The following is a 23387-nucleotide window of genomic DNA, read 5'->3' on the forward strand; positions in this document are numbered from 1 at the left end:
CATATTATCTGCACCAACAAATAGGTGGCACTGATTCAATCCAAGTCCTTGCTGGCATGGTTTATGATGCTATCAGACCCTCTGGATTAAATTACAGCTTGATAATCCACTTTATAGTCTACAGGTCAATATTTAAGAGGCAACATGAATTTGAAAAATGGCATTGTGGCCGTGTTATACTGCATCCAAAAATGACGAGGTCACAGCTGCTACAAAGGTCACTAACCAAGCAGTAAACTTGAAAAAGGTTCCCACACCGTCCAAATTTTATTTTGAAACTTTTCCATGTTGGCAAAGAACCAATGGGCCAGCCAAACATTTGCTAAAATGTAAAAGTAGTTGGAGTTGGACACGTTGGCTAAATAATTTCTATTGTTATTGTCCAGTACACAAATTTGTTTTTAGCATTAATCAGGTTGATAACTTGATCTCAACATTTTGTCTGGCATTAGTAAATTTGAACCAATTGGATCTGTTTCAGAGGAAGGCAGAATATGTCTGTATGCAATGCATCTGTATGAATCCAGAAAGTCAACAGCTCTTACCTTAGGTCCAATTGGTCCAAGTGAGCCAGCTGGCCCAGGCATTCCATGCGGGCCTGGTAAACCTGCTGTACCCTTCAAAATAAATATTCAACAAGTAGTGAGATGTTTTATTTGAAGCAAAGTCAAGAAAACAGATACATTAAAAGCTTTGAGAGAACAACTTCTGCTTTGAATGAATAATTAGCAATAGTTAATAATTGACTCTAGCTGTGTGTGTGTTTACTAAACAGACAATACGTCATACTACTATTTGTAAAAGTAGTGCAATACTACCATAGACTCAGCGCTTCATGTCCATTTGCTGTGAAGCAAACAGAATGCTGAACTCTATTGCTAATTCAGTAAGCACAAGTCAGAAGATGTCATGCTGAAATCACACAATGCTCTGCTGGATTGCTGCTTGAATATTATGTCCTGTTTCGGTCATTGAGACACAAGGGAGTCATTCAAGCTCTAAAAATGGTGCAGAAGAATGCACAAGACTGGTCCCTAGAAACTCTGAATCTGATTGTTAATCTTTTGAATAAAAAATACAATCAGAATAATACCCTAAATGTAACTGATTCTCAAAATAAAGGTACAATGAAAATGAAATAAATATCAATAAATGAGAGTCCTAGGTACCACACTTTAGAATTTTGGAGGCGGATGGGGGAGTAACTTTAGTAGTACAGGTGCAGTGTTACGAATCCGGAACCCTCGGGACTGAGGCCGTTCTGGATTTCATGGAGCGGGTACTCACCGAGGAGCTGTTCGGATCAGCAGCCCCGTGGATGAAGTCGTCGGGCGGGGCCCCGCTGCTGAGGAAGTGTTTGGGCGGGCCCCGCTGAGGAAGAGTTGGTCGGGCGGGGCCCTGTGCAGAAGAGCTGGTTGGGTGGCCCCATCACGAAGGAGGTGTTTGGGTGGGCCGGCGAGGACGCCCCGAGGTAAGGGCAGCGGCGGCGAGGTGAGGCCCGAGGTTGGGCGGCGGCGAGGCGAGGGGCGGTGAGGCGAGGCCCGAGGTCGGGCAGCGGCGAGGCGAGGGGCGGTGAGGCGAGGCCCGAGGTCGGGCGGGGGCAAGGCGAGGGGCGGTGAGGCGAGGCCCGAGGTCGGGCGGGGGCAAGGCGAGGGGCGGTGAGGCGAGGCCCGAGGTCGGGCAGCGGCGAGGCGAGGGGCGGTGAGGCGAGGCCCGAGGTCGGGCGGGGGCAAGGCGAGGGGCGGTGAGGCGAGGCCCGAGGTCGGGCAGCGGCGAGGCGAGGGGCGGTGAGGCGAGGCCCGAGGTCGGGCGGTGGCAAGGCGAGGGGCGGTGAGGCGAGGCCCGAGGTCGGGCAGCGGCGAGGCGAGGGGCGGTGAGGCTAGGCCCGAGGTCGGGCGGGGGCAAGGCGAGGGGCGGTGAGGCGAGGCCCGAGGTCGGGCGGGGGCGAGGCGAGGGGCGGTGAGGCGAGGCCCGAGGTCGGGCAGCGGCGAGGCGAAGGGCGGTGAGGCGAGGCCCGATGCGAGGGGCGGTGAGGCGAGGGGCGGTGAGGCGAGGCCCGATGCGAGGGGCGGTGAGGCGAGGCCCGAGGTCGGGCAGCGGCGAGGCGAGGGGCGGTGAGGCGAGGCCCGAGGTTGGGCAGCGGCGAGGTGAGGGGCGGTGAGGTCAGGCCCGAGGTCGGGCAGCGGCGAGGCGAGGGGCGGTGAGGCGAGGCCCGATGCGAGGGGCGGTGAAGCGAGGCCCGAGGTTAGGCAGCGGCGGGACCTCGAGGTCGGCAGGGTCGGCGGGTCTGGATTCTGCAACATTTTACGGATTCCGGACAATCTTGCCACCCATCGGTCCAGAGTCTGGATTCCGGAACTCCGGATTTTGGACCCTGCACCTGTATTAGGTGATACCGGCAGTGCAATATTGAGCATATTTTATGTCAGATCATTTTTAAACTCCAATAGTAGAGGGACCGCAGAAGCTGATGAAAAGTATTGTTGTTGGCCTTGGCCTCACTTACTTTTCTTCCTGGCCTTCCGATTTCTCCCTGAAAGGGACAGAAACACACTTGGTTGAAACCTGTTTTTGCCCTGAGTTTGCAAAATGATAATTGTATTTAGGTTTTCTCACTTACAATATAAACACTGGAATTACTGAGCATTGCGAAGCCAGACTGGAAAGCCATGCACATACTTACGTTCGCTCCTTTTGGTCCTCTAATCCCTTGAATTCCTTGTGGGCCCTGTTGGTAAAAAAGTGCCTTGTTTCAGTTTCAGAAATTCCAAAATAAGAGGTAAATGTCAAATGTCAAATACAACTACTGTATATTCAATCTTTCCAGACCGATTGTTTTTTTTTAATTAAATAGCTTCGTAATTATACTAATTTTTACCAGAAATGAATACGAACTCATAAGAGTGTATGGACCTGCGTCTGTACGCGCACATTAGCGGTATCTGCCTTGATAGACAGAATGAAGATCAGAATGGCACCACACCACTCCAAGGGCAGTCCGGAGGCCTAGGACAGGCCATAGACAAACATCTCTTAAATTAGTAAAATTCTCTCAAAGTATTATAGGGGTACTTTTAAAGAGGTAATCAATCCTCACTGAGATCAATTATCTCTTGCTAGTGTGATATATTGTTTCATCATAAGCGGTCCCTCGATACGAGGAATACTTGCTTCTACACCAAAATGGAATGAGTTCGCAGGTATTTCAATGAAGGACCTAAAATTCCAGGTCCTGAACTACATATTGAAGGGTGGAAAATGCCTGTGCGTGGATTTTTTTAACGTGTGGTGGCCGTTGCACACCAGCCACCACACGGGCTTGACAGAGCTAGGTCTTGGTCCAGTGGCAAGAATTAACCAAGGTGACTGGAGACCGGCTCTGCTGCACGGACCTAGTGCGCACAAATATCGCAGTGTGGGCTGGCTCGTGCTGCCCCTGGGCCTTCGCCTCTTGCCTACTAACATGAATGTTGAGAGCAGGCAGGATTGCATTGGAAGGCTATTGTGAGCAAATGGCTATTTGCAAGACCAGTTTCAGTCCTGAGCATTACAGGTAGCTGGGAGATAAATAGATCCTAAAAAAAAACACCCATTGGATGCAAAAGCCACTGACGGAGTTTTAATTCTCAGGTGTTATTATAATCTGTACCAAGCCACTGAATGATTTTTGATGACACTTTATTCATAATACGTGTACGATATATTGTGTTTACGACATCCCTAACAAACACACTACAAAAGATTGCTCTGACTGGAAACTGTCATCATGTGACCTTGCCACATGACCCTTTTATTATTAAACATCAGGAGTTGCATTACTATATTAGTAGTCTAATGATGGAGCTCTATATCATACTTCTCCCTCCGTAATGAAGAAGTAATCATTACAAAATAATCATTATACATAACTTGCATGGTTATACACAACAAAAGATATGGACTTATTTTGCCATATTTACTTAACCACTGGTTTTCTGTTTCGAAGAGGATACCTTCGCTCTTGAACAGAACAGATGCTCTTGTGCAGATTGGAAAACTGCAAATGTAACGCCCCTATTTAAAAAAGGAGGCAGACAAAAAGCAGGAAACTATAGACCAGTTAGCCTAACATCTGTGGTTGGGAAAATGTTGGAGTCCATTATTAAATAAGCAGTAGCAGGACATTTGGAAAAGCATAATTCGGCCAGGCAGAGTCAGCATGGATTTATGAAGGGGACGTCATGTTTGACAAATTTGCTGGAATTCTTTGAGGATGTAATGAACAGAGTGGATATGGTGTATTTGGACTTCCAGAAGGCATTTGACAAGGTGCAGCATAAAAGGTTACTGCACAAGGTAAAAGTTCATGGGGTTGGGGGTCATATTCTAGCATGGAGGATTGGCTAACTAACAGAAAACAGAGAGTCGGGATAAATGGTTCATTCTCTGGTTGGCAGCCAGTAACTAGTGGGGTGCCGCAGGGATCAGTGCTGAGACCCCAACTATTTACAATCTATATTAACGACTTGGAAGAAGGAACTGAGTGTAACGTAGCCAAGTTTGTTGATGATACAAAGATGGGAGGAAATGCAATGTGTGAGGAGGACACAAAACAAATCTACAAAAGAACACAGACAAGCTAAGTGAGTAGGCAAAAATTTGGTACATGGAGTATAATGTTGGAAAGTGTGAGGTCAAGCACTTTGGCAGAAAAAAATCAAAGTGCAAGTTATTATTTAAATGGAGAAAGATTACAAAGTGCTGCAATACAGTGGGACCTGGGTGTATTTGTGCATGGAACACAAAAGGATAGTATGCAGGTACAGCAAGTGATCAGGAAGACCAATGGAATCTTGGCCTTTATTGCAAAGGGGATGGAGTATAAAAGCAGGGAAGTCTTGCTACAGCTGTACAGAGTATTGGTGAGGCCACACCTGGAATACTGCATGCAGTTTTGGTTTCTATATTTACAAAAGAATATACTTGCTTTGAAGGCAGTTCAGGGAAGGTTCACTAGATTGATTCCGGAGATGAGTGGGTTGACTTATGAGGAAAGGTTGAGTAGGTTGGACCTCTACTCATTGGAAATCAGAAGAATGAGAGGTGATCTTATTGAAACGTATAAGATTATGAGGGGGTTGACAAGGTGGATGCAGAGAGGATGTTTCCACTGTTGGGGGAGACTAGAACTAGAGGGCATGATCTTAGAATAAGAGGCTGCCCATTTAAAACAGAGATGAGGAGAAATTTCTTCTCTCAGAGGGTTGTAAATCTGTGGAATTCGCTGCCTCAGAGAGCGGTGGAAGCTGGGACATTGAATAAATTTAAGACAGAAATAGACAGTTTCTTAAACAATAAGGGGATAAGGGGTTATGGGGAGTGGGCAGGGAAGTGGAGCTGAGTCCATGATCAGATCAGCCATAATCTTATTGAATGGCGGAGCAGGCTAGAGGGGCCGTATGGCCAACTCCTGTTCCTATTTCTTATTTTCTTATGAACTTTTCAAACTAGGTGTCGATCATTCGAGGCTGAGCCTGAGGAGAGTTTTTCTCGAAGGCAACCCTTGATCTACATTTTGACTCTCTACAATTTCAGACTGTTTGTCTGCCTGACTCGGACTCAGACTTAAATTCTGACTTTCTCTTGGACTTGCTTCGAGTACATCTGATGTAGGATTTGTTACTGGTAATCTACTTGTAATAACATTATCTGACTCATCAGAAATATCGAATCATTACAACTTTCTACTCCTTCCACATCTGTAGATAAAATATGATCAATGTGAACAAACCTAATCTTTCCATGATCAAACACCTTGACCAAATATGTGCGAGGACCACATATCTTCCCTATTCTTCCTGGTAACCACTTTAACCATTTATGGTGATGGTTCTTCACTCTAACCTTCTGATTCAATTTCACACTTCTCTCTCTTACGCTACCTCTATGATGATTCTCTTTCTGTCTTAATTATTTATCTTCTACGGACTGTGCTAAGTTCGGCTTTAACGAGAACCTGGTTCGTGGCTGTCATTTGAGAAACAACTCTGCTGGTGTTCTGCCATTAGTTGTGTGAGGAGTATTACGATAAGTAATTAGAAAATTTGTTAGTTTGTGGTCCAACGACAACCGCCGTTTCTTTGGATTGAGATCCAACATTTGGTTGATGAGGGCACATTTTACAATTTGTGCTGTGCACTCTGCTGCACCATTTGAAGCAGGGTGGTACGGTGGCACTTTGGTATATTTCACACCATTTCTGCTCATGAACTGTGTAAATTCTTCTGAACAAAATTGTGGCCCATTATCAGACACAATTTCTTCTGGGAGGCCATAAGAAGAAAATGATTGTCGCAAATTGTCCAGTGCACTGGACGAAATGTAAGATTGGAGCATGTGCCATCATCCTCCTCCATCCACGATGGAGACATGGAAAAAATTATTTTGGATGCTCAGCATGAATCGGGTCAGAGCAGTTCTCGGGGAAGCTTCCACTCTGACAGCCAACCTCGATCACAGACACCTCAGATGGCTCAGGCAATCTTCGAAGTAGAGCTGCATGGCAGCAGAGACAACAGTTCTCAGTCTGAAGATGATGGTTTGGAGAGAGACCCAGAGGTGGAAATTATAATGAAGAGAAGTGCTGACTGGATTTCTGACTGGTCGAGTAGACCTGAAAACATTCCTCCAAAGGAGTTTCACTTCAAACATCCTAAGCATTCAGTCACTCTCAGTATGAGAAAAACTGGAGCAATAAAGAAAGGTGACGTATTTTCTGCTGAATTTCTGAAGATCCTCTTTCCCTCCCTGCTTCTATCCCATATTTTGGCTCTTGGCCTGGTGATCTACATTGGAAAAAGACTGACGACCTCATCATCCAGCACCTTCTGAGAGCCAGACTTGGATTTAAATATGACCTGTGAAATTGCATTTGAATTGGATGAAAAGAAACCCATCACAAGCACAAGACATCCCATCCCGTTACATTTTCCCATTTGAAGGATACTCTTGGCCAGCCTTAGCACTAACTGGGCTCATCTCTGTTGCCCTCAACTTTGACTTGTTAAACAGGATGTGTAGCACGTGACAGCAGCCTAATCTGCTTTAGTTAATGGTTTTCTTAGGTGTGAAATAGATTCACCCCTCACCTCTGAAAAACACTCTCATTTGGGGAGCAGTCCCACTGCATCTTTTAGTGCTGCCATTTAGATTAGATTATAAAATTGTAAAATCTATGCAGTTAACACAAGGCACAATGGGGATGGACAAGGAAAGGATTGGCGCATGGCAGCGTTGAAGCAGTAATGCTGTAGTGGGTGATTCAGTCTCCTGTTTTGAGATCTGCATTCTCTTAGGTAGCAGTTAAACACTTGAACTGATCAATTGACAGCAACACAAGCTGAAATATTGCATTGCTGTTTGGAGCTATTCCAGATTTTGATTGTAGTGATTGGCATTACATTTCTCTTAATCTTTTTTTTAAACATTATATTCTCCGACCTTAACCAAAAATCACAGCTTTCTTCCTATCCTCTGATGTCACATGCTCGGTGCTAGCTAGGAGGACAGCCGTGCAGCTTGGCTCTGACTACTCTTCTCGGGAGCAAAGTTCTTTGTCTTTGGTTTCTAATGCTTCACTGGAACAATTGCCGGAATTCTAAAGTTAGTGCCGAGTGTCTTTTTTTACTAATTTTTACTTTTGACAATTGATTGCAGCTCTCTTGCTCCTCAAGTCAGCAGGCTTTCTGACCATCGTGTGTATTGCAGCTGAACTCCATCCTGCTCTCACCAGACATTTCCCAGCAGGGGTCATCAGGGAGGTCACGAGCTGATTTCCTCCCTTCCCCGATCCCCTTGCTCATAACTGCTGAGGCCAGTTGCAGCATCCCAGCTAAGAGCTGGTAACTCGGCCCAGACTGGTGATTGTCCCTGTAATGTATTTGCTTCATGGGTTCTTTGCTTAAGAATTCACAGCAACACATTGCTATCAAGAACTAATTGGTTTATTTGCAAAAGGTTTAACAATCACACTACACATTACCAGTTCATCCACCAGGCTCACAACCACCTGCCTCATCGTGGATCCCCCGAACCCAACTGGCTGGGGTTTTATTGAGTCTTGTGACGATCATGTGACTGGCTAAGCTGCTCCCAACTCAACAGCTCCATCAACCTGTGAGCCTACTCGCAGGCGCATATATTACAGTACCTGAAAATGAAAAATCCTAATTCTGAGTGTAGGAGCAGGGAAAGGTCGTGCTGTAGTTGTGCAGGGCCTTGCTGAGGCCTCACCTGGGGTATTGTTCAGTTTTGGTCTCCTGGTTTGGGGAGGGACGTTCTTGCTGTTGGGGGTGTGCAGCGAGGGTTCACCGGACTAGTTCCGGGGATGGCTGGACTGGCGTGTGGGGGGGAGACTGGATCGACTGGGCCTTTATTCACTGGGGTTTGGGGGGATGAGAGGGGATCTCGTGGAAACGTGTAGAGTTCTGGCGGGACTGGACAGGTTGGATACGATGTTGGGGAGATCCGGAGCCGGGGGGCACAGTCTGGGGATGGGGGTGGGCCATTTGGGGCTGAGGTGGGGGGGGCTTCTTCACTCGGGGGGTTGTTGGCCTGTGGGGTTCCCTACCACAGGGAGTTGTTGATGTCAGTTTGTTGGGTGTGTTCGGGAGGGGGTTGGGTGTGGCCCTTGTGGCTGGGGGGGGATCAGGGGGTTGGGAGGTGGAGCGGGAGGGGGGTGCTGGGGTGAGTGATCGGCCATGGTCTTGTTGGGTGGTGGTGCAGGCTCGAGGGGCCGGGTGGCCTGCTCCTGCACCTATTTTCTATGTTTCATTTTCTATGTTTCACTTGTTATTTTCCGCATCAGAAACACCTCTACCCACTTCAGATGGCTATCAATCACAATGAACAATTATTGTCCTAGCTCAGCAAAATCTACATGTAACCTTTGCCACACCCTGGGAAGCCATTTCCATGGCTGTAATGGTACTGATGGTGGTTTCTTATTTAATGATTAACATGTTATACACTGACTAACGATGTACTCTATATCTTTATCTACATCTGGCCACCATAAGTAACTGCGTGCAAAATTCTTGGTCAAGCACATTCCCAGGTGCTGGTCATGAAGATCTCCCAACAATTTGGACCTGAACTTATTTGGAATAATTACTCTTGCACCCCACATGATACAATCTTTAGCCACTGATAATTCATTCCTATGAATGAAGTATGGATGTATATCTTTCTCTGACACCTGGTTTGGCCAACCATTTGCTATATAATCATACACCTTTGACATAACTGGGTCACGTTTGGTTCCTCTACCAATCTCTTCAGCTGTGACTGGCAGTTCATCAATGTATGAAAAATAGAACACTTCTTCCCTACTGGGTGTAACTTATGATGTGGATGGCAACCTGGACATAGCATCAGCATTAACATCTGACTTAGGTACAAAAATAATTGGTGTAGCCCCATTACTTAGATCTATCTTAAAGATATTGGTGGAAATCCCGGCCTCTCCGGGTCTGTACTGAGTGTGCACGCGCTCCGACACGCAGTGAGTGAAGGCCTTAGGACAGGAACAGGTAAGTGCGAATCTTTTTTAACTTTTTCAGTTGATTGTCCACAGGAAGTAGCCGATCGGGATTTCTAGGCCAATGTTCTCAGTTTCTAGTCTTTTGAGTTCTTGCTCAACTGTTTCCTTGAATGCGTATGGTACGGGACGTGGCTTGCAGTAAACTGGTCTTGTGTCCTTCTGCACTCTGACACTCGTCTTGAAGTCTTGGATCAGACTACCTGTTTCACGGAAAGTCTTCAGGTATTGCATGATGACATTGTCCTTTTATGCAAATTTCATTTCTACACGAAAAATCTAATTCCAATCCAGCTTCAGTGATCCTAACCAATTTCTACCTATCAAGACAGGCTTGTCTTCTGTCACTACTATGAGAGGCAAGCTCTGAAACTGATCCTTGTATTTCACTGGTACGCTGATACGTCCTACAACAGGGATTTGCCCTCCTGAGTAGCCATACAGCTCTACCTTTGATTTCTCCAGTGGAAAATCATGCAACTTGTCGAGATACAGCGATTCGAGCACTACGCTCACGGATGCACCAGTGTCGATTTCTATGGGTATCCAGGTTCTTGCAACATCTACTTGGATGACAATACTTTGTGAATCACTGTTAGGTACCCTCGTGCTCTTGATGATGTGTATCTCCAAAGCCTCCTCGTCCTGTTGCTTCTCTTCAATGTTATGTAGTCTCTGGTGATATCTACTTTTAGCATTGAAAGTCGGTTTATTCTTCAATCAGCAAGCCTTCGCAAGATACCCAGTTTTTTTGCAGAAGAAACACTCTGCCTTCACATATGGACAGCTTTGAGCAATGTATTGTCCCAGACACCGATAGCACTGTTACCTTGGTCAATTGCTGAGGCTCTGGGACCCAACTGCCTTTTACTTTTAACCTGCAGGCGATTCACCTCGGTTGTCTGATGACTGGAAATGGCACGAAATGTTTGGGAGTATTGGTCGGCCATATCCATCGACCTAGCTGTCTGACAAGCTAAATCAAAAGTCAAGTTAGGGATTGTCAACAACTTTCTTCCGATTGCTTCATTTTTCATCCCACAAACAAAGCGGTCATGCAATGTTCAGTCCTGAAAGTTTCCGAAATGACAGTGAATGGATAGCTTTTTTAAAGCTACAATGTACTCACTGCTACTCTCATCAATGAATTGATCTCGTATTCCAAAACACTAACTTTCACCAATTTCCAGGGGCTCAGGACTGTAGTGCTGTTGCAACTTGGTTAGAATCTGCGTGTCCTTCGGTTTGACGGGAACAAGCACATTTTTCAGGGTTTCATACACCTCAGGGCTTGCTTCAGTTAGGAAAATAGCTCATTTTCTTTCCAACGCCACCCGGTTATGGTTTTCATCATCGGGGACTTCGACGATAATATTCATGGTGAAAAACATTTTTAGCGGTTCCGAAAGTCTCTTGGTCACGATGGAACTCAAGGGTCCTATTATTCCCATTGGTGCCGCCATCTGGACTCTTCAGTTCAGCCAAGTGTGCTTGTAATTTATCTTGGATTTTATCTGTGCAAATCAAACAACCTCTCAAATTCTCTCTGTTGGTTGACTAGAACATCCACCAACAAAAATTTCAGCTAGTGAATCGAGAAATCCTATCCTCGTTTGCCAATGTGAGATATTCTTTATGACATCACTAGCAAACACACGACACAAGATGGCGCTTACTGGGATCTATTATGTGACCTTGTCACATGACTCTTTTATTATTATACACTAGGAGTTGCATTACTACAGCTAGCACAGTCCTGAGAGTAGGAGTAAATGGGTACTTTTCAGAATGGCAGGCAGTGACTAGTGGGGTACCGCAAGGTTCTGTGCTGGGGCCCCAGCTGTTTACACTGTACATTAATGATTTAGATGAGGGGATTAAATGTAGTATCTCCAAATTTGCGGATGACACTAAGTTGGGTGGCAGTGTGAGCTGCGAGGAGGATGCTGTGAGGCTGCAGAGCGACTTGGATAGGTTAGGTGAGTGGGCAAATGCATGGCAGATGAAGTATAATGTGGATAAATGTGAGGTTATCCACTTTGGTGGTAAAAACAGAGAGACAGACTATTATCTGAATGGTGACAGATTAGGAAAAGGGGAGGTGCAAAGAGACCTGGGTGTCATGGTACATCAGTCATTGAAGGTTGGCATGCAGGTGCAGCAGGCGGTTAAGAAAGCAAATGGCATGTTGGCCTTCATAGCAAGGGGATTTGAGTACAGGGGCAGGGAGGTGTTGCTACAGTTGTACAGGGCATTGGTGAGGCCACACCTGGAGTATTGTGTACAGTTTTGGTCTCCTAACCTGAGGAAGGACATTCTTGCTATTGAGGGAGTGCAGCGAAGGTTCACCAGACTGATTCCCGGGATGGCGGGACTGACCTATCAAGAAAGACTGGATCAACTGGGCTTGTATTCACTGGAGTTCAGAAGAATGAGAGGGGACCTCATAGAAACATATAAAATTCTGACGGGGTTAGACAGGTTAGATGCAGGAAGAATGTTCCCAATGTTGGGGAAGTCCAGAACCAGGGGTCACAGTCTAAGGATAAGGGGTAAGCCATTTAGGACCGAGATGCGGAGGAACTTCTTCACCCAGAGAGTGGTGAACCTGTGGAATTCTCTACCACAGAAAGTTGTTGAGGCCAATTCACTAAATATATTCAAAAAGGAGTTAGATGAGGTCCTTACTGCTAGGGGGATCAAGGGGTATGGCGAGAAAGCAGGAATGGGGTACTGAAGTTGAATGTTCAGCCATGAACTCATTGAATGGCGGTGCAGGCTAGAAGGGCCGAATGGCCTACTCCTGCACCTATTTTCTATGTTTCTATGTTTCTATGAGACTCTTAGGCCCGAATCAGACCTCTCACCAGCTCTCTGCTTGCATGACTAATCCACCACCCATTGGCAGGAATTTCAAGGGCTTCTTGCACAGGGCAAAATCCCAATGGGTCTGGGTTCAACTCTGAAATCCAACCCTTGTCCAGTGATGGACCCTCTCTAGTCTCTGAAATTTATGGTCAATGTGAGTATCTTGGGCTGTTTATTCCGTGTTAATAACTTAAAAATTACACACCTGCGGGTGGTGTGGGTGGGGTGAGTAAGATTTGCTGCTATTCCAAATTATTTTCTGCCTTTTCCCCATTCCCGCCTTCTCATGCAGCATCCACATGGTGTTTGCTGTCAGCTCTTCATCAATGCTGTTTTAAAAGCCGATCCCGGAAGGTGTGAAAGAGCAGCCCAGGGGATTTCCTCTCCACTAATTTTTATTCCTTATAGCAGCATAGAATCATCGAATAGTTACAGCACAGAAGGAGGCCATTCGGCCCATCAAGCCCGTGCCAGCTCTCTGCAAAAGTACTTCAGCTAGTTCCACTCCTCCGCCCTTTCTCTGAAGCCCTGCAAAAATATTTCCTTCCGGTATTTATCCAATTCCCTTTTGAAATTCCTAATTGAATTTGCCTCCACCACCCTTTTAGGCAGTGCATTCCAGATTCTAACCACCGACTGCCTAAAAAAGCTTTTCCGTATGTCGCCTTTGGTTCTTCTGCCAAATACCTTAAATCTGTGTCCTCTGGTTCTCGACCCTGCACCAATACAAACAGTTTCTCTCTGTCTATTTTGTCTAGACCCCTCATGATTTTGAACACTTCTATCAAATCTCCTTTCAATCTTCTCTGCTCTAAGGAAAACAACCCCAGCTTTTCCATTCTATCCATGTAACTAAAGTCCCTCATCCCTGGAACCATTCTTATAAATATTTTCTGCATCTCTCGAAGGCCTTCACATTCTTCCCAGAATTGGACACAATACTTCAGTTGAGGCCAAACCAGTGTTTAATGAACGTTCATCATAACTTCTTTGCTTTTGTACTCTATACCTCTATTTATAAAGCCCAGGATCCCATATGCTTTTTTAACCGCTTTCTCAACCTACCCTGCCAACTTCAACGATTTGTGCACATATACCCCCAGATCTCTCTATTCATACACCCCTTTTAGAATTGTACACTTTAGTTTATATTGGCTATCCTCATTCTTCCTACTAAAATGTATAACTTCGCACTTTTCGGCATTAATTTTCATCTGCCACATGTCCGCCCATTCCACCAGCCTGTCTGTCTTCTTGAAGTCTATCACTATCCTCCTCACTGTTCACGATACTTCCAAGTTTTGTGTCATCTGCAAATGTTGAAATTGTGCCCTGTACACCCAAGTCCAAGTCATTAATATATATCAAGAAAAGCAGTGGTCCTAATACTAACCCTTGGGGAACACCACTATATACCTTCCTCCAGTCCAAAAAACAACCGTTCACCATTATTCTGTTTCCTGTCATTTAGCCAATTTCCTATACAGGCTGCCACTGTCCCTTTTATTCCATGGGATTCAACTTTGCTGGCAAGCCTATTATGTGGCACTTTGTCGAACGCCTTTTGGAAGCACTTGTACACTATGTCAACCGCATTGGCCTCATCAACCCTCTCGGTTACCTCATCAAAAAATTCAATCAAGTTAGTTAAACACGATTTGCCTTTAATAAATCCGTGCTGGCTTTCCTTATTTAATCCACACTTGTCCAAGTGACTATTAATTTTGTCCTGGATTATGATTTCTAAAAGCTTCCCCACTACCGAGGTTAATCTGACTGTCCTGTAGTTGCTGGGTTTATCCTTACACCCTTTTTTGAACAAGGATGCAACATTTGCAATTCTCTAGTCCTCTGCCTCTAGCCCCATATCCAAGGAGATTTGGAAAATTATGGCCAGTACCTCCACAATTTCCACGTTTACTTTCCTCAGCATCCTAGGATGCATCCCATTCGGTCCTGGTGACTTATCTACTTTTAAGTACAGCCAGCCTTTCTAGTACGTCCTCCTTATCAAATCTTATCTCATCCAGTATCTCAACTACTTCCTCTTTCACTATGACTTTGGCAGAATCTTCTTCCTTGTTAAAGACAGATGTAAAGTACTCATTTAGTACCTCAGCCATGCCCTCTGCCTCCACTGGTAGGGCTCCATTTTGATCCCTAATTGGCCCGATCAGTCCTCTTACTACCCCCTTACTATTTATATGTAGAAGACTTTTGGATGCCCTTTTATGTTAGCTGCCAATCTTTTCTCATACTCTCTCTTTGCCCCTCTTATTGCCTTTTTCAATTCCGCTCTGAACTTTCTATATTCAGCCTGATTCTCACTTGTATTCTCAAACTGACATTTGTCATACACCCACTTTTCCTGCTTCATCTTACTCTATCCCCTTTCATCATTCATGGAGCAATGGCTTTGGTTGCTGTACCTTTATCCCTCATAGGAATGTACCTCAATTGTACCTGAACCATCTCCTCTCTAAAGGCAGACCATTGTTCAATTACAGTCTTGCCTGACAATCTTTGATTCCAGTTTATCTGGGCCAGATCCATTCTCAACCCACTGAAACTGGCTCTCCTTCAATTAAGCTTGATTGAGTACTGAAATCAGTACAATGATGGGATTATGGGAATAAACTTGCGTCAATGATGGATTATGGAAATAAAATTGGCTGAAAGAAGGGTCCGTTTGGCAGCTCAACATTCCTGGTTACAGGGTTATCAGACGGGATAGAGAGGGGGCTAAAAAAAAAGGGAGAATTGCAGTATTGATTAAAGAAACAATTACAGCTGTGAGAAGGATCATCAAATGAGGCCATATAGGTCAAATTGAAGAAAATAAAGGGGCAATCATACTGCTGGGAGTGTACTATAGACCCCCAAACAGTAAGATGGAGGTAGAAGAACAAATATGTAGGCACATTTCTGAGAAGTGCAAAAACTATAGGGCAGTAATAGTAGGGGATTTCAACTACCCCAATATTAACTGGGATAAAATTAGTGTGAAAGGTATAGAGGATGCAGAATTCCTAAAATGCATTCAGGAGAACTTTTGTAGCCAGTATGTAACAAGCCCAAAACGGGAGGAGGCGGTTCTGGACTTAGTTTTAGGGAATGAAGCTGGGCAGGTGGAAGGGGTATCAGTGGGAGAGCATTTTGGTGCTAGTGATCATAATTCAGTTAGAATTAGGGTAGTTATGGAAAAGGACAAAGATAGACCAGGAATAAAATTCTCAATTGGGGAAAAGCCAATTTTGCTAAACTGAGATGGGATTTAGCCAAAGTGGACTGGAAATAGCGGGGCCAATATTGCCCCTTTATTAAGAGCCGTAAGCACCTACTGCTCAGTTGGGATATAGGTGCTGATATAGAAACATAGAAAAACAGGTGCAGGATTAGGCCATTCGGCCCTTCAAGCCTGCACCACCATTCAATATGATCATGGCTGATCATGCAACTTCAGTACCCCATTCCAGCTTTCACTCCATACCCCTTGATCCCTTTAGCAGTAAGAGCCACATCTAACTCCCTTTTGAATATATCTAATGAACTGGCCTCAACAACTTTCTGTGGTAGAGAATTCCACAGGTTCACAATTCTCTGAGTGAAGAAGTTTCTCCTCATCTTGGTCCTAAATGGCTTACCCCTTATCCTTAGACTGTGACCCCTGGTTCTGGACTTCCCCAACATTGGGAAAATTCTTCTTGCATCTAACCTGTCCAATCCCATCAGAATTTGAAATGTTTCTATGAGATCCCCTTGCATTCTTCTAAATTCCAGTGAATATAAGCCTAGTCGATCCAGTCTTTCTTCATATATCAGTTCTGCCATCCCGGGAATCAGTCTGGTGAACCTTCGCTGCACTCCCTCAATAGCAAGAATGTCCTTCCTCAGATTAGGAGACCAAAACTGTGCACAATATACAAGGTGTGGCCTCACCAAGGCCCTGTACAACTGCAGTAAGACCTCCCTGCTCCTATACTCAAATCCCCTAGCTATGAAGGCCAACATGCCAGTTGCCTTCTTCACCGTCTGCTGTACCTGCATGCCAACTTTCAATGACTGATGTACCATGACACCCAGGTCTCGTTGCACCTCCCCTTTTCCTAATCTGTCACCATTCAGATAATATTCTGCCTTCCTTTTTTTGCCACCAAAGTGGATAACCTCACATTTATCAGCATAATACTGCATCTGCCATGCATTTGTCCACTCACCTAACCTGTCCAAGTCACCCTACAGCCTCTTAGCATCCTCCTCACAGCTCATACTGCCATCCAGCTTAGTGTCATCTGCAAACTTGGAGATATTACTTTCAATTCCTTTGTCTAAATCATTAATGTATAATGTAACCCCACTTTTTAAAAAAGGAGAGAGAAAACAGGGAATTATAGACCGGTCAGCCTGACATCGATAGTGGGTAAAATGATGGAATCAATTATTAAGGATGTCATAGCAGTGCATTTGGAAAGAGGTGACATGATAGGTCCAAGTCAGCATGGATTTGTGAAAGGGAAATCATGCTTGACAAATCTTCTGGAATTCTTTGAGGATGTTTCCAGTAGAGTGGATAAGGGAGAACCAGTTGATGTGGTATATTTGGACTTTCAGAAGGCGTTCGACAAGGTCCCACACAAGAGATTGATGTGCAAAGTTAGAGCACATGGGATTGGGGGTAGTGTACTGACATGGATTGAGAACTGGTTGTCAGACAGGAAGCAAAGAGTAGGAGTAAATGGGTACTTTTCAGAATGGCAGGCAGTGACTAGTGGGGTACCGCAAGGTTCTGTGCTGGGGCCCCAGCTGTTTACACTGTACATTAATGATTTAGATGAGGGGATTAAATGTAGTATCTCCAAATTTGCGGATGACACTAAGTTGGGTGGCAGTGTGAGCTGCGAGGAGGATGCTGTGAGGCTGCAGAGCGACTTGGATAGGTTAGGTGAGTGGGCAAATGCATGGCAGATGAAGTATAATGTGGATAAATGTGAGGTTATCCACTTTGGTGGTAAAAACAGAGAGACAGACTATTATCTGAATGGTGACAGATTAGGAAAAGGGGAGGTGCAAAGAGACCTGGGTGTCATGGTACATCAGTCATTGAAGGTTGGCATGCAGGTGCAGCAGGCGGTTAAGAAAGCAAATGGCATGTTGGCCTTCATAGCAAGGGGATTTGAGTACAGGGGCAGGGAGGTGTTGCTACAGTTGTACAGGGCATTGGTGAGGCCACACCTGGAGTATTGTGTACAGTTTTGGTCTCCTAACCTGAGGAAGGACATTCTTGCTATTGAGGGAGTGCAGCGAAGGTTCACCAGACTGATTCCCGGGATGGCGGGACTGGCCTATCAAGAAAGACTGGATCAACTGGGCTTGTATTCACTGGAGTTCAGAAGAATGAGAGGGGACCTCATAGAAACATATAAAATTCTGACGGGGTTAGACAGGTTAGATGCAGGAAGAATGTTCCCAATGTTGGGGAAGTCCAGAACCAGGGGTCACAGTCTAAGGATAAGGGGTAAGCCATTTAGGACCGAGATGCGGAGGAACTTCTTCACCCAGAGAGTGGTGAACCTGTGGAATTCTCTACCACAGAAAGTTGTTGAGGCCAATTCACTAAATATATTCAAAAAGGAGTTGGATGAGGTCCTTACTGCTAGGGGGATCAAGGGGTATGGTGAGAAAGCAGGAATGGGGTACTGAAGTTGAATGTTCAGCCATGAACTCATTGAATGGCGGTGCAGGCTAGAAGGGCCGAATGGCCTACTCCTGCACCTATTTTCTATGTTTCTATGTTTCTATGTAAATAGCTGGGGTCCCAGCACTGAACCTTGCGGTACCCCGCTAGTCACTGCCTGCCATTCTGAAAAGGACACGTTTATTCCTATTCTTTGCTTCCTGTCTGCCAACCAGTTCTTCATCTACATTAATACATTACCCCCAATACCATGTGTTTTAATTTTGCACACTAATCTCTTGTGTGGGACCTTGTGAAAAGCCTTTTGAAAGTCCAAATACACCACATACACTGGTTCTCCCTTGTCCACTGTACTAGTTACATCCTCAAAAAATTCTAGATTTGTCAAGCATGATCCCTTTCATAAATCCATGCTGACTTGGACCGATCCTGTCACTGCTTTCCAAATGCACTGCTATTACATCTTTAATAATTGATTCCAAAATTTTCCCCACTACCAATGTCAGGCTAACCGGTCTATAATTCCCTGTTTTCTCTCTCCCTCCTTTTTTAAAAAGTGGGGTTACATTAGCTACCCTCTAATCCATAGGAACTGATCCATAGAATGTTGGAAAATGATCACCAATGCATCTACTATTTCTAGGGCCACTTCCTTAAGTACTCTGGGATGCAGCCTATCAGGCCCTGGGGATTTACCGACCTTCAATCCCATCAATTTCCCTAACACAATTTCCTGATTAATAAGGATTTCCTTCAGTTCCTCCTTCTTGCTAGACCCTTGATCCCCTAGTATTTCCGAAAAGTTATTTGTGTCTTCCTTAGTGAAGACAGAACCAAAGTATTTGTTCAATTGGTCTGCCATTTCTTTGTTCCCCATTATAAATTCACCTGATTCTGACTGCAAGGGGCTTACATTTGTTTTCACTTATCTTTTTCTCTTCACATATCTATAGAAGCTTTTGCAGTCAGAGTTTATGTTCCCTGCAAGCTTCCTCTCATACTCTATTTTCCGCCTCCTCATTAAACCCTTTGTCCTTCTCTGCTGAATTCTAAATTTCTCCCAGTCCTCAGGTTTGCTGCTTTTTCTGGCCTATTTTTATGCCTCCTCCTTGGATTTAACACTATCCCTAATTTCCCTTGTTTGCTACGGTTGAGTCACCTTTCCCGTTTTATTTTTACGCCATTCAGAGATGTACAATTGTTGAAGTTCATCCATGCGATCTTTAAATGTTTGCCATTGCCTATCCACTGTCAACCTTTTAAGTATCATTCACCAGTCTAGCCAATTCACTAGCCAATTCACATCTCATACCATCGAAGTTATCTTTCTTTAAGTTCAGGATGCTAGAAATTGCCCTCCTTTATTTTTATGGCGAAGCATGCAACCGTCCCGCCCGTGTTCCCGTCCAGTCGGGCACGCGCCGACCTCTTACCGACTGGCGATGACCCCTTTCTGCCCAGCGTGGGAAATTGCCGGCACTCGGTGCCCCAACAGCTTTCCCCGGGCAGGAAGCGGCGAGTGACTGGGCGGCGCGCTGCCCTTAATGGGGAAAGCGCACTACCTCGGCCGCCATTTTATTTTAATAGTCGGCCGACTCTGAAGTGGGCCCGACAATGGCGGCCACGGGTTTGGCTGGGCAGCCAACAGGCAGCCCGGCATCCCCTCTCAGGTATCGGGCTGATGGCCTGGCTGAAACCCTCCCTGTTGGCCCAGTGGGCCGAACTAAACTTTGTGCAGAGCTCACAACGGCCTTCCCCTTTAACTGACGCGTTGTGACGCGTCAGCGTGACGTGGCATGTCCATGTCGTGCTGAAGTCATAAGCATTGCCGCGCTGACCGCCCGCCTTCGGCTCTGCTCTCGACCGACTTCCACCCCTCAGCCGCCCCAAAAAACGCCCAGCATAATTTTTTTTTAAAGTCCCCAACTTCACTCCACTTTCCTCCCCATTTAATTCGGAAGGTGTGCCCCGTTTGGGGAGGAGGGAAATTTTGGCCCCAACTTGAAGGTAAATCAGTGTCAGAGCATTGGGAGGCATTCAAAGAGGAGATCCTAAGGTTCAGAGCAGATATGTTCCCTTAAAGAAAAAGGGTGGGACTAACAAATTTAGGTCCCCTTGGATGTCAAGGGACATACAGGGTAGGATAAAGAAAAAAGGGGAAGCTGATACTGAGGGCTCAATACTGCAGAAACTCTAGAGGAGTATAGAACGTGCGGGTGGGGGTGCAATTAAAAAGGAAATTAAGAAAGCAAAGAGAGAGCATTAAAATATTTTGGCAAGTAAAATCAAGGAAAACCCAAAGATATTTTATAAATACATTATGAGCAAGAGGATAACTAAAGAAAGAGTAGGGCCTATTCGAAACCATAAAGATAATCTGTGTGTGGAGGTGGAAGACGTGGGTATAGTTCTTAACAAAAGAGAGGGGTGATGCAGGCATTGCAATCAGGGAGGTTGATTGCGAAATATTCGATGAAATAAACATAGTGAGAGAGGAAGTATTAAAGGGCTTAGCAGCTTTTAAAGTGGATAAATCCCAAGGCCCAGATGAAATGTATCCCAGGCTGTTAAGAGAAGCAAAAAAGGAAATAACAGAGGCTCTGACCATCATTTTCCAATTCTCTCTGGCTGCAGGTGTGGTGCCGGAGGACTCCTAAAGTTGTACCTATGTATAAAAAGGGAGAAAGGGATAGACCAAATAATTAGAAGCCTGTCAGCCTAACCTCGGTGGTGGGAAAATTATTGGAAAAATTCTGAGGGACAGGATAAATCTTCATTTAGAAAGACAAGGATTAATCAAGGACAGTCAGCATGAATTTGTTATGGGAAGGTCCTGTCTGACTAACTTGAGTACATATTTTGAGGAGGTAACAAGGAGGGTCGATGAGAGTAGTGCATTTGATGTAGTGTATCTGGATTTTAGCAAGGCTTTTGATAAGGTCGCACATGGCAGACTGGTCAGGGAAGTAAAAGCCCATGGGATTGAGGGCAAAGTGGCAAGTTGGATCCAAAATTGGCTCAGAGGCAGGAAATAAAGGGTAATGGTTGATGGGTGTTTTTGTGACTGGAAGGCTGTTTCCAGTGGAGTTCCGTAGGGCTCACTACTAGGTCGCTTGCTTTTTAACATGGAAACAAAGAAACACAGAAGATAGGTGCAGGAGTAGGCCATTCAGCCCTTCGAGCCTGCATCACCATTCAATAAGATCATGGCTGATCATTCACCTCAGGACCCCTTTCCTGCTTTCACTCCATACCCCTTGATCCCTTTAGCCGTAAGGGCCATATCTAACTCCCTCTTGAATATATCCAATGAACTGGCATCAACAATTCTCTCGGTAGGGAATTCCACATATTAACAACTCTCTGAGTGAAGAAGTTTCTTCTCATCTGAATCCTAAATGGCTTACCCCTTATCCTTAGACTGTGTCCTCTGGTTCTGGACTTCCCCAACATCGGGAACATTCTTCCAGCATCTAACCTGTCCAGTCCCGTCAGAATTTTATAAGTTTCTATAAGATCTCCTCTCATCCTTCTTAACTCCAGTGAATACAGGCCCAGTCGATCCAGTCTCTCCTCATATGTCAGTCCTGCCATCCCGGGAATCAGTCTGGTGAACCTTCGCTGCACTCCCTCAATAGCAAGAATGTCCTTCCTCAGATTAGGAGACCAAAACTGAACACAATATTCCAGGTGAGGTCTCACCAAGGCCCTGTACAAATTCAGTAAGACCTCCCTGCTCCTATACTCAAATCCCTTAGCTATGAAGGCCAACATACCATTTACCTTCTTCACCGCCTGCTGTACCTGCATGCCAACTTTCAATGACTGATGTACCATGACACCCAGGTCTCGTTGCACCTCCCCTTTTCCTAATCTGCTGCCATTCAGATAATATTCTGCCGTTGTGTTTCTGCCCCCAAAGTGGATAACCTCACATTTATCCACATTATACTGCATCTGCCATGCATTTGCCCACTCACCTAATCTGTCCAAGTCACCCTGCAACCTCTTAACATCCTCCTCACAGCTCACACTGCCACCCAGCTTAGTGTCATCCGCAAACTTGGAGATATTACACTCAATTTCTTCATCTAAATCATTAATGTACATTGTAAATAGCTGGGGTCACAGCACTGAGCCCTGCGGCACCCCACTAGTCACTGCCTGCCATCCTGAAAAGGACCCGTTCATCCCGACTCTCTGCTTCCTGTCTGCCAACCAGTTCTCTATCCACGTCAGTACGTTACCCCCAATACGAATACATTACCGCCAATCTCAGCTACATTCATTGCAATTCACACTTTCATCAATCTTCGGGCTCAATAACTCCTCACTTCCATTCAGTCGGGCTGATCCTAGCGACAGGTGCTCCTTATATTTCCCATTATAACGTATCCTAGTGCATTGTGAGCGTAACTTCTGGAGATTCTAGACTACAGCTTCACTTTTAAGACAAAGAGGATGGCTTAAGAGTAATGTGGGCTCCTTAAATACAGATGCGGCTGATGTTGTAATAAAAATATCACTTGCTAAATACTTACTTTGCATCGGTCTTCGCAGTCGAGGAAATGGATAAAGTACCAGGGATATGAGGAAAAGTCAAAATAAATCAATGGAAGGAACTTAATAGATTTAATGTAATTGAAAAAATGGTAATGGAGAAAATAACAGGACTAAAGACAGACAAGTCTCCAGGACCTGATAGTTTCCACCTCAGGGTATTAAAAGAGGTATTAAAAAAAAACACGGCAAGCGAGCCCCAGGTGGGCAGAAGAAACGTTACAAGGACACCCTCAAAGCCTGTGGTATATATCAATGATTTAGACTTGAATGTAGCGGGTATAATTAAGAAGTTTGCAGATGATACTAAAATTGGCTGCAGAACTGGTCACCACATTACAGGTTAGATGTGATTGCACTAGAGAGTGTAGAGAGGAGATTTACGAGGATGTTGCCTGGACTGGTGAATTTTAGCTTCGAGGAAAGATTGGATAGGCTGTGTATGTTTTCTTTGGAACAGAGGAGGCTGAGGGAAGACCTATCGAGGTATATAAAACTCTGAGGGGCCTAGATAGTGTGGATAGGAAGGACCTATTTCCCTTAGCAGAGGGGTCAACAACCAGGGGGCATAGATTTAAAGTAATTGGTAGGAAGTTTAGAAGGGATTTGAAGGGAAGTGGCTTCACCCAGAGGGTGGTGGGGGTCTGGAACTCACCACGTTTAAAAACTAATTGGATGTGCACTTGA

General features: G+C 45.1%; 1 protein-coding gene and 1 pseudogene across 6 annotated transcripts in view; one reads left to right on the top strand and one right to left on the bottom strand.

Moving 5' to 3' along the window:
• Positions 1-23387, bottom strand: part of colq (collagen-like tail subunit (single strand of homotrimer) of asymmetric acetylcholinesterase) — a 247710-nt gene that overhangs the window by 48378 nt on the left and 175945 nt on the right. For all 6 annotated transcript variants that reach the window (XM_070880848.1, XM_070880844.1, XM_070880849.1 and 3 more), the window contains 3 exons: positions 2684-2728; positions 2507-2533; positions 546-617 (listed from right to left, as the gene is read on the bottom strand). In XM_070880848.1, the coding sequence (XP_070736949.1) occupies positions 546-617; positions 2507-2533; positions 2684-2728 (144 nt within the window). The remainder of the gene's footprint in view (positions 1-545; positions 618-2506; positions 2534-2683; positions 2729-23387) is intronic.
• On the top strand, positions 3189-6949 carry LOC139263716 (BCL2/adenovirus E1B 19 kDa protein-interacting protein 3-like pseudogene; annotated as a pseudogene).

This window comes from Pristiophorus japonicus, chromosome 5, assembly GCF_044704955.1.
Source record: "Pristiophorus japonicus isolate sPriJap1 chromosome 5, sPriJap1.hap1, whole genome shotgun sequence".
Lineage (NCBI taxonomy): Eukaryota > Metazoa > Chordata > Chondrichthyes > Pristiophoridae > Pristiophorus > Pristiophorus japonicus.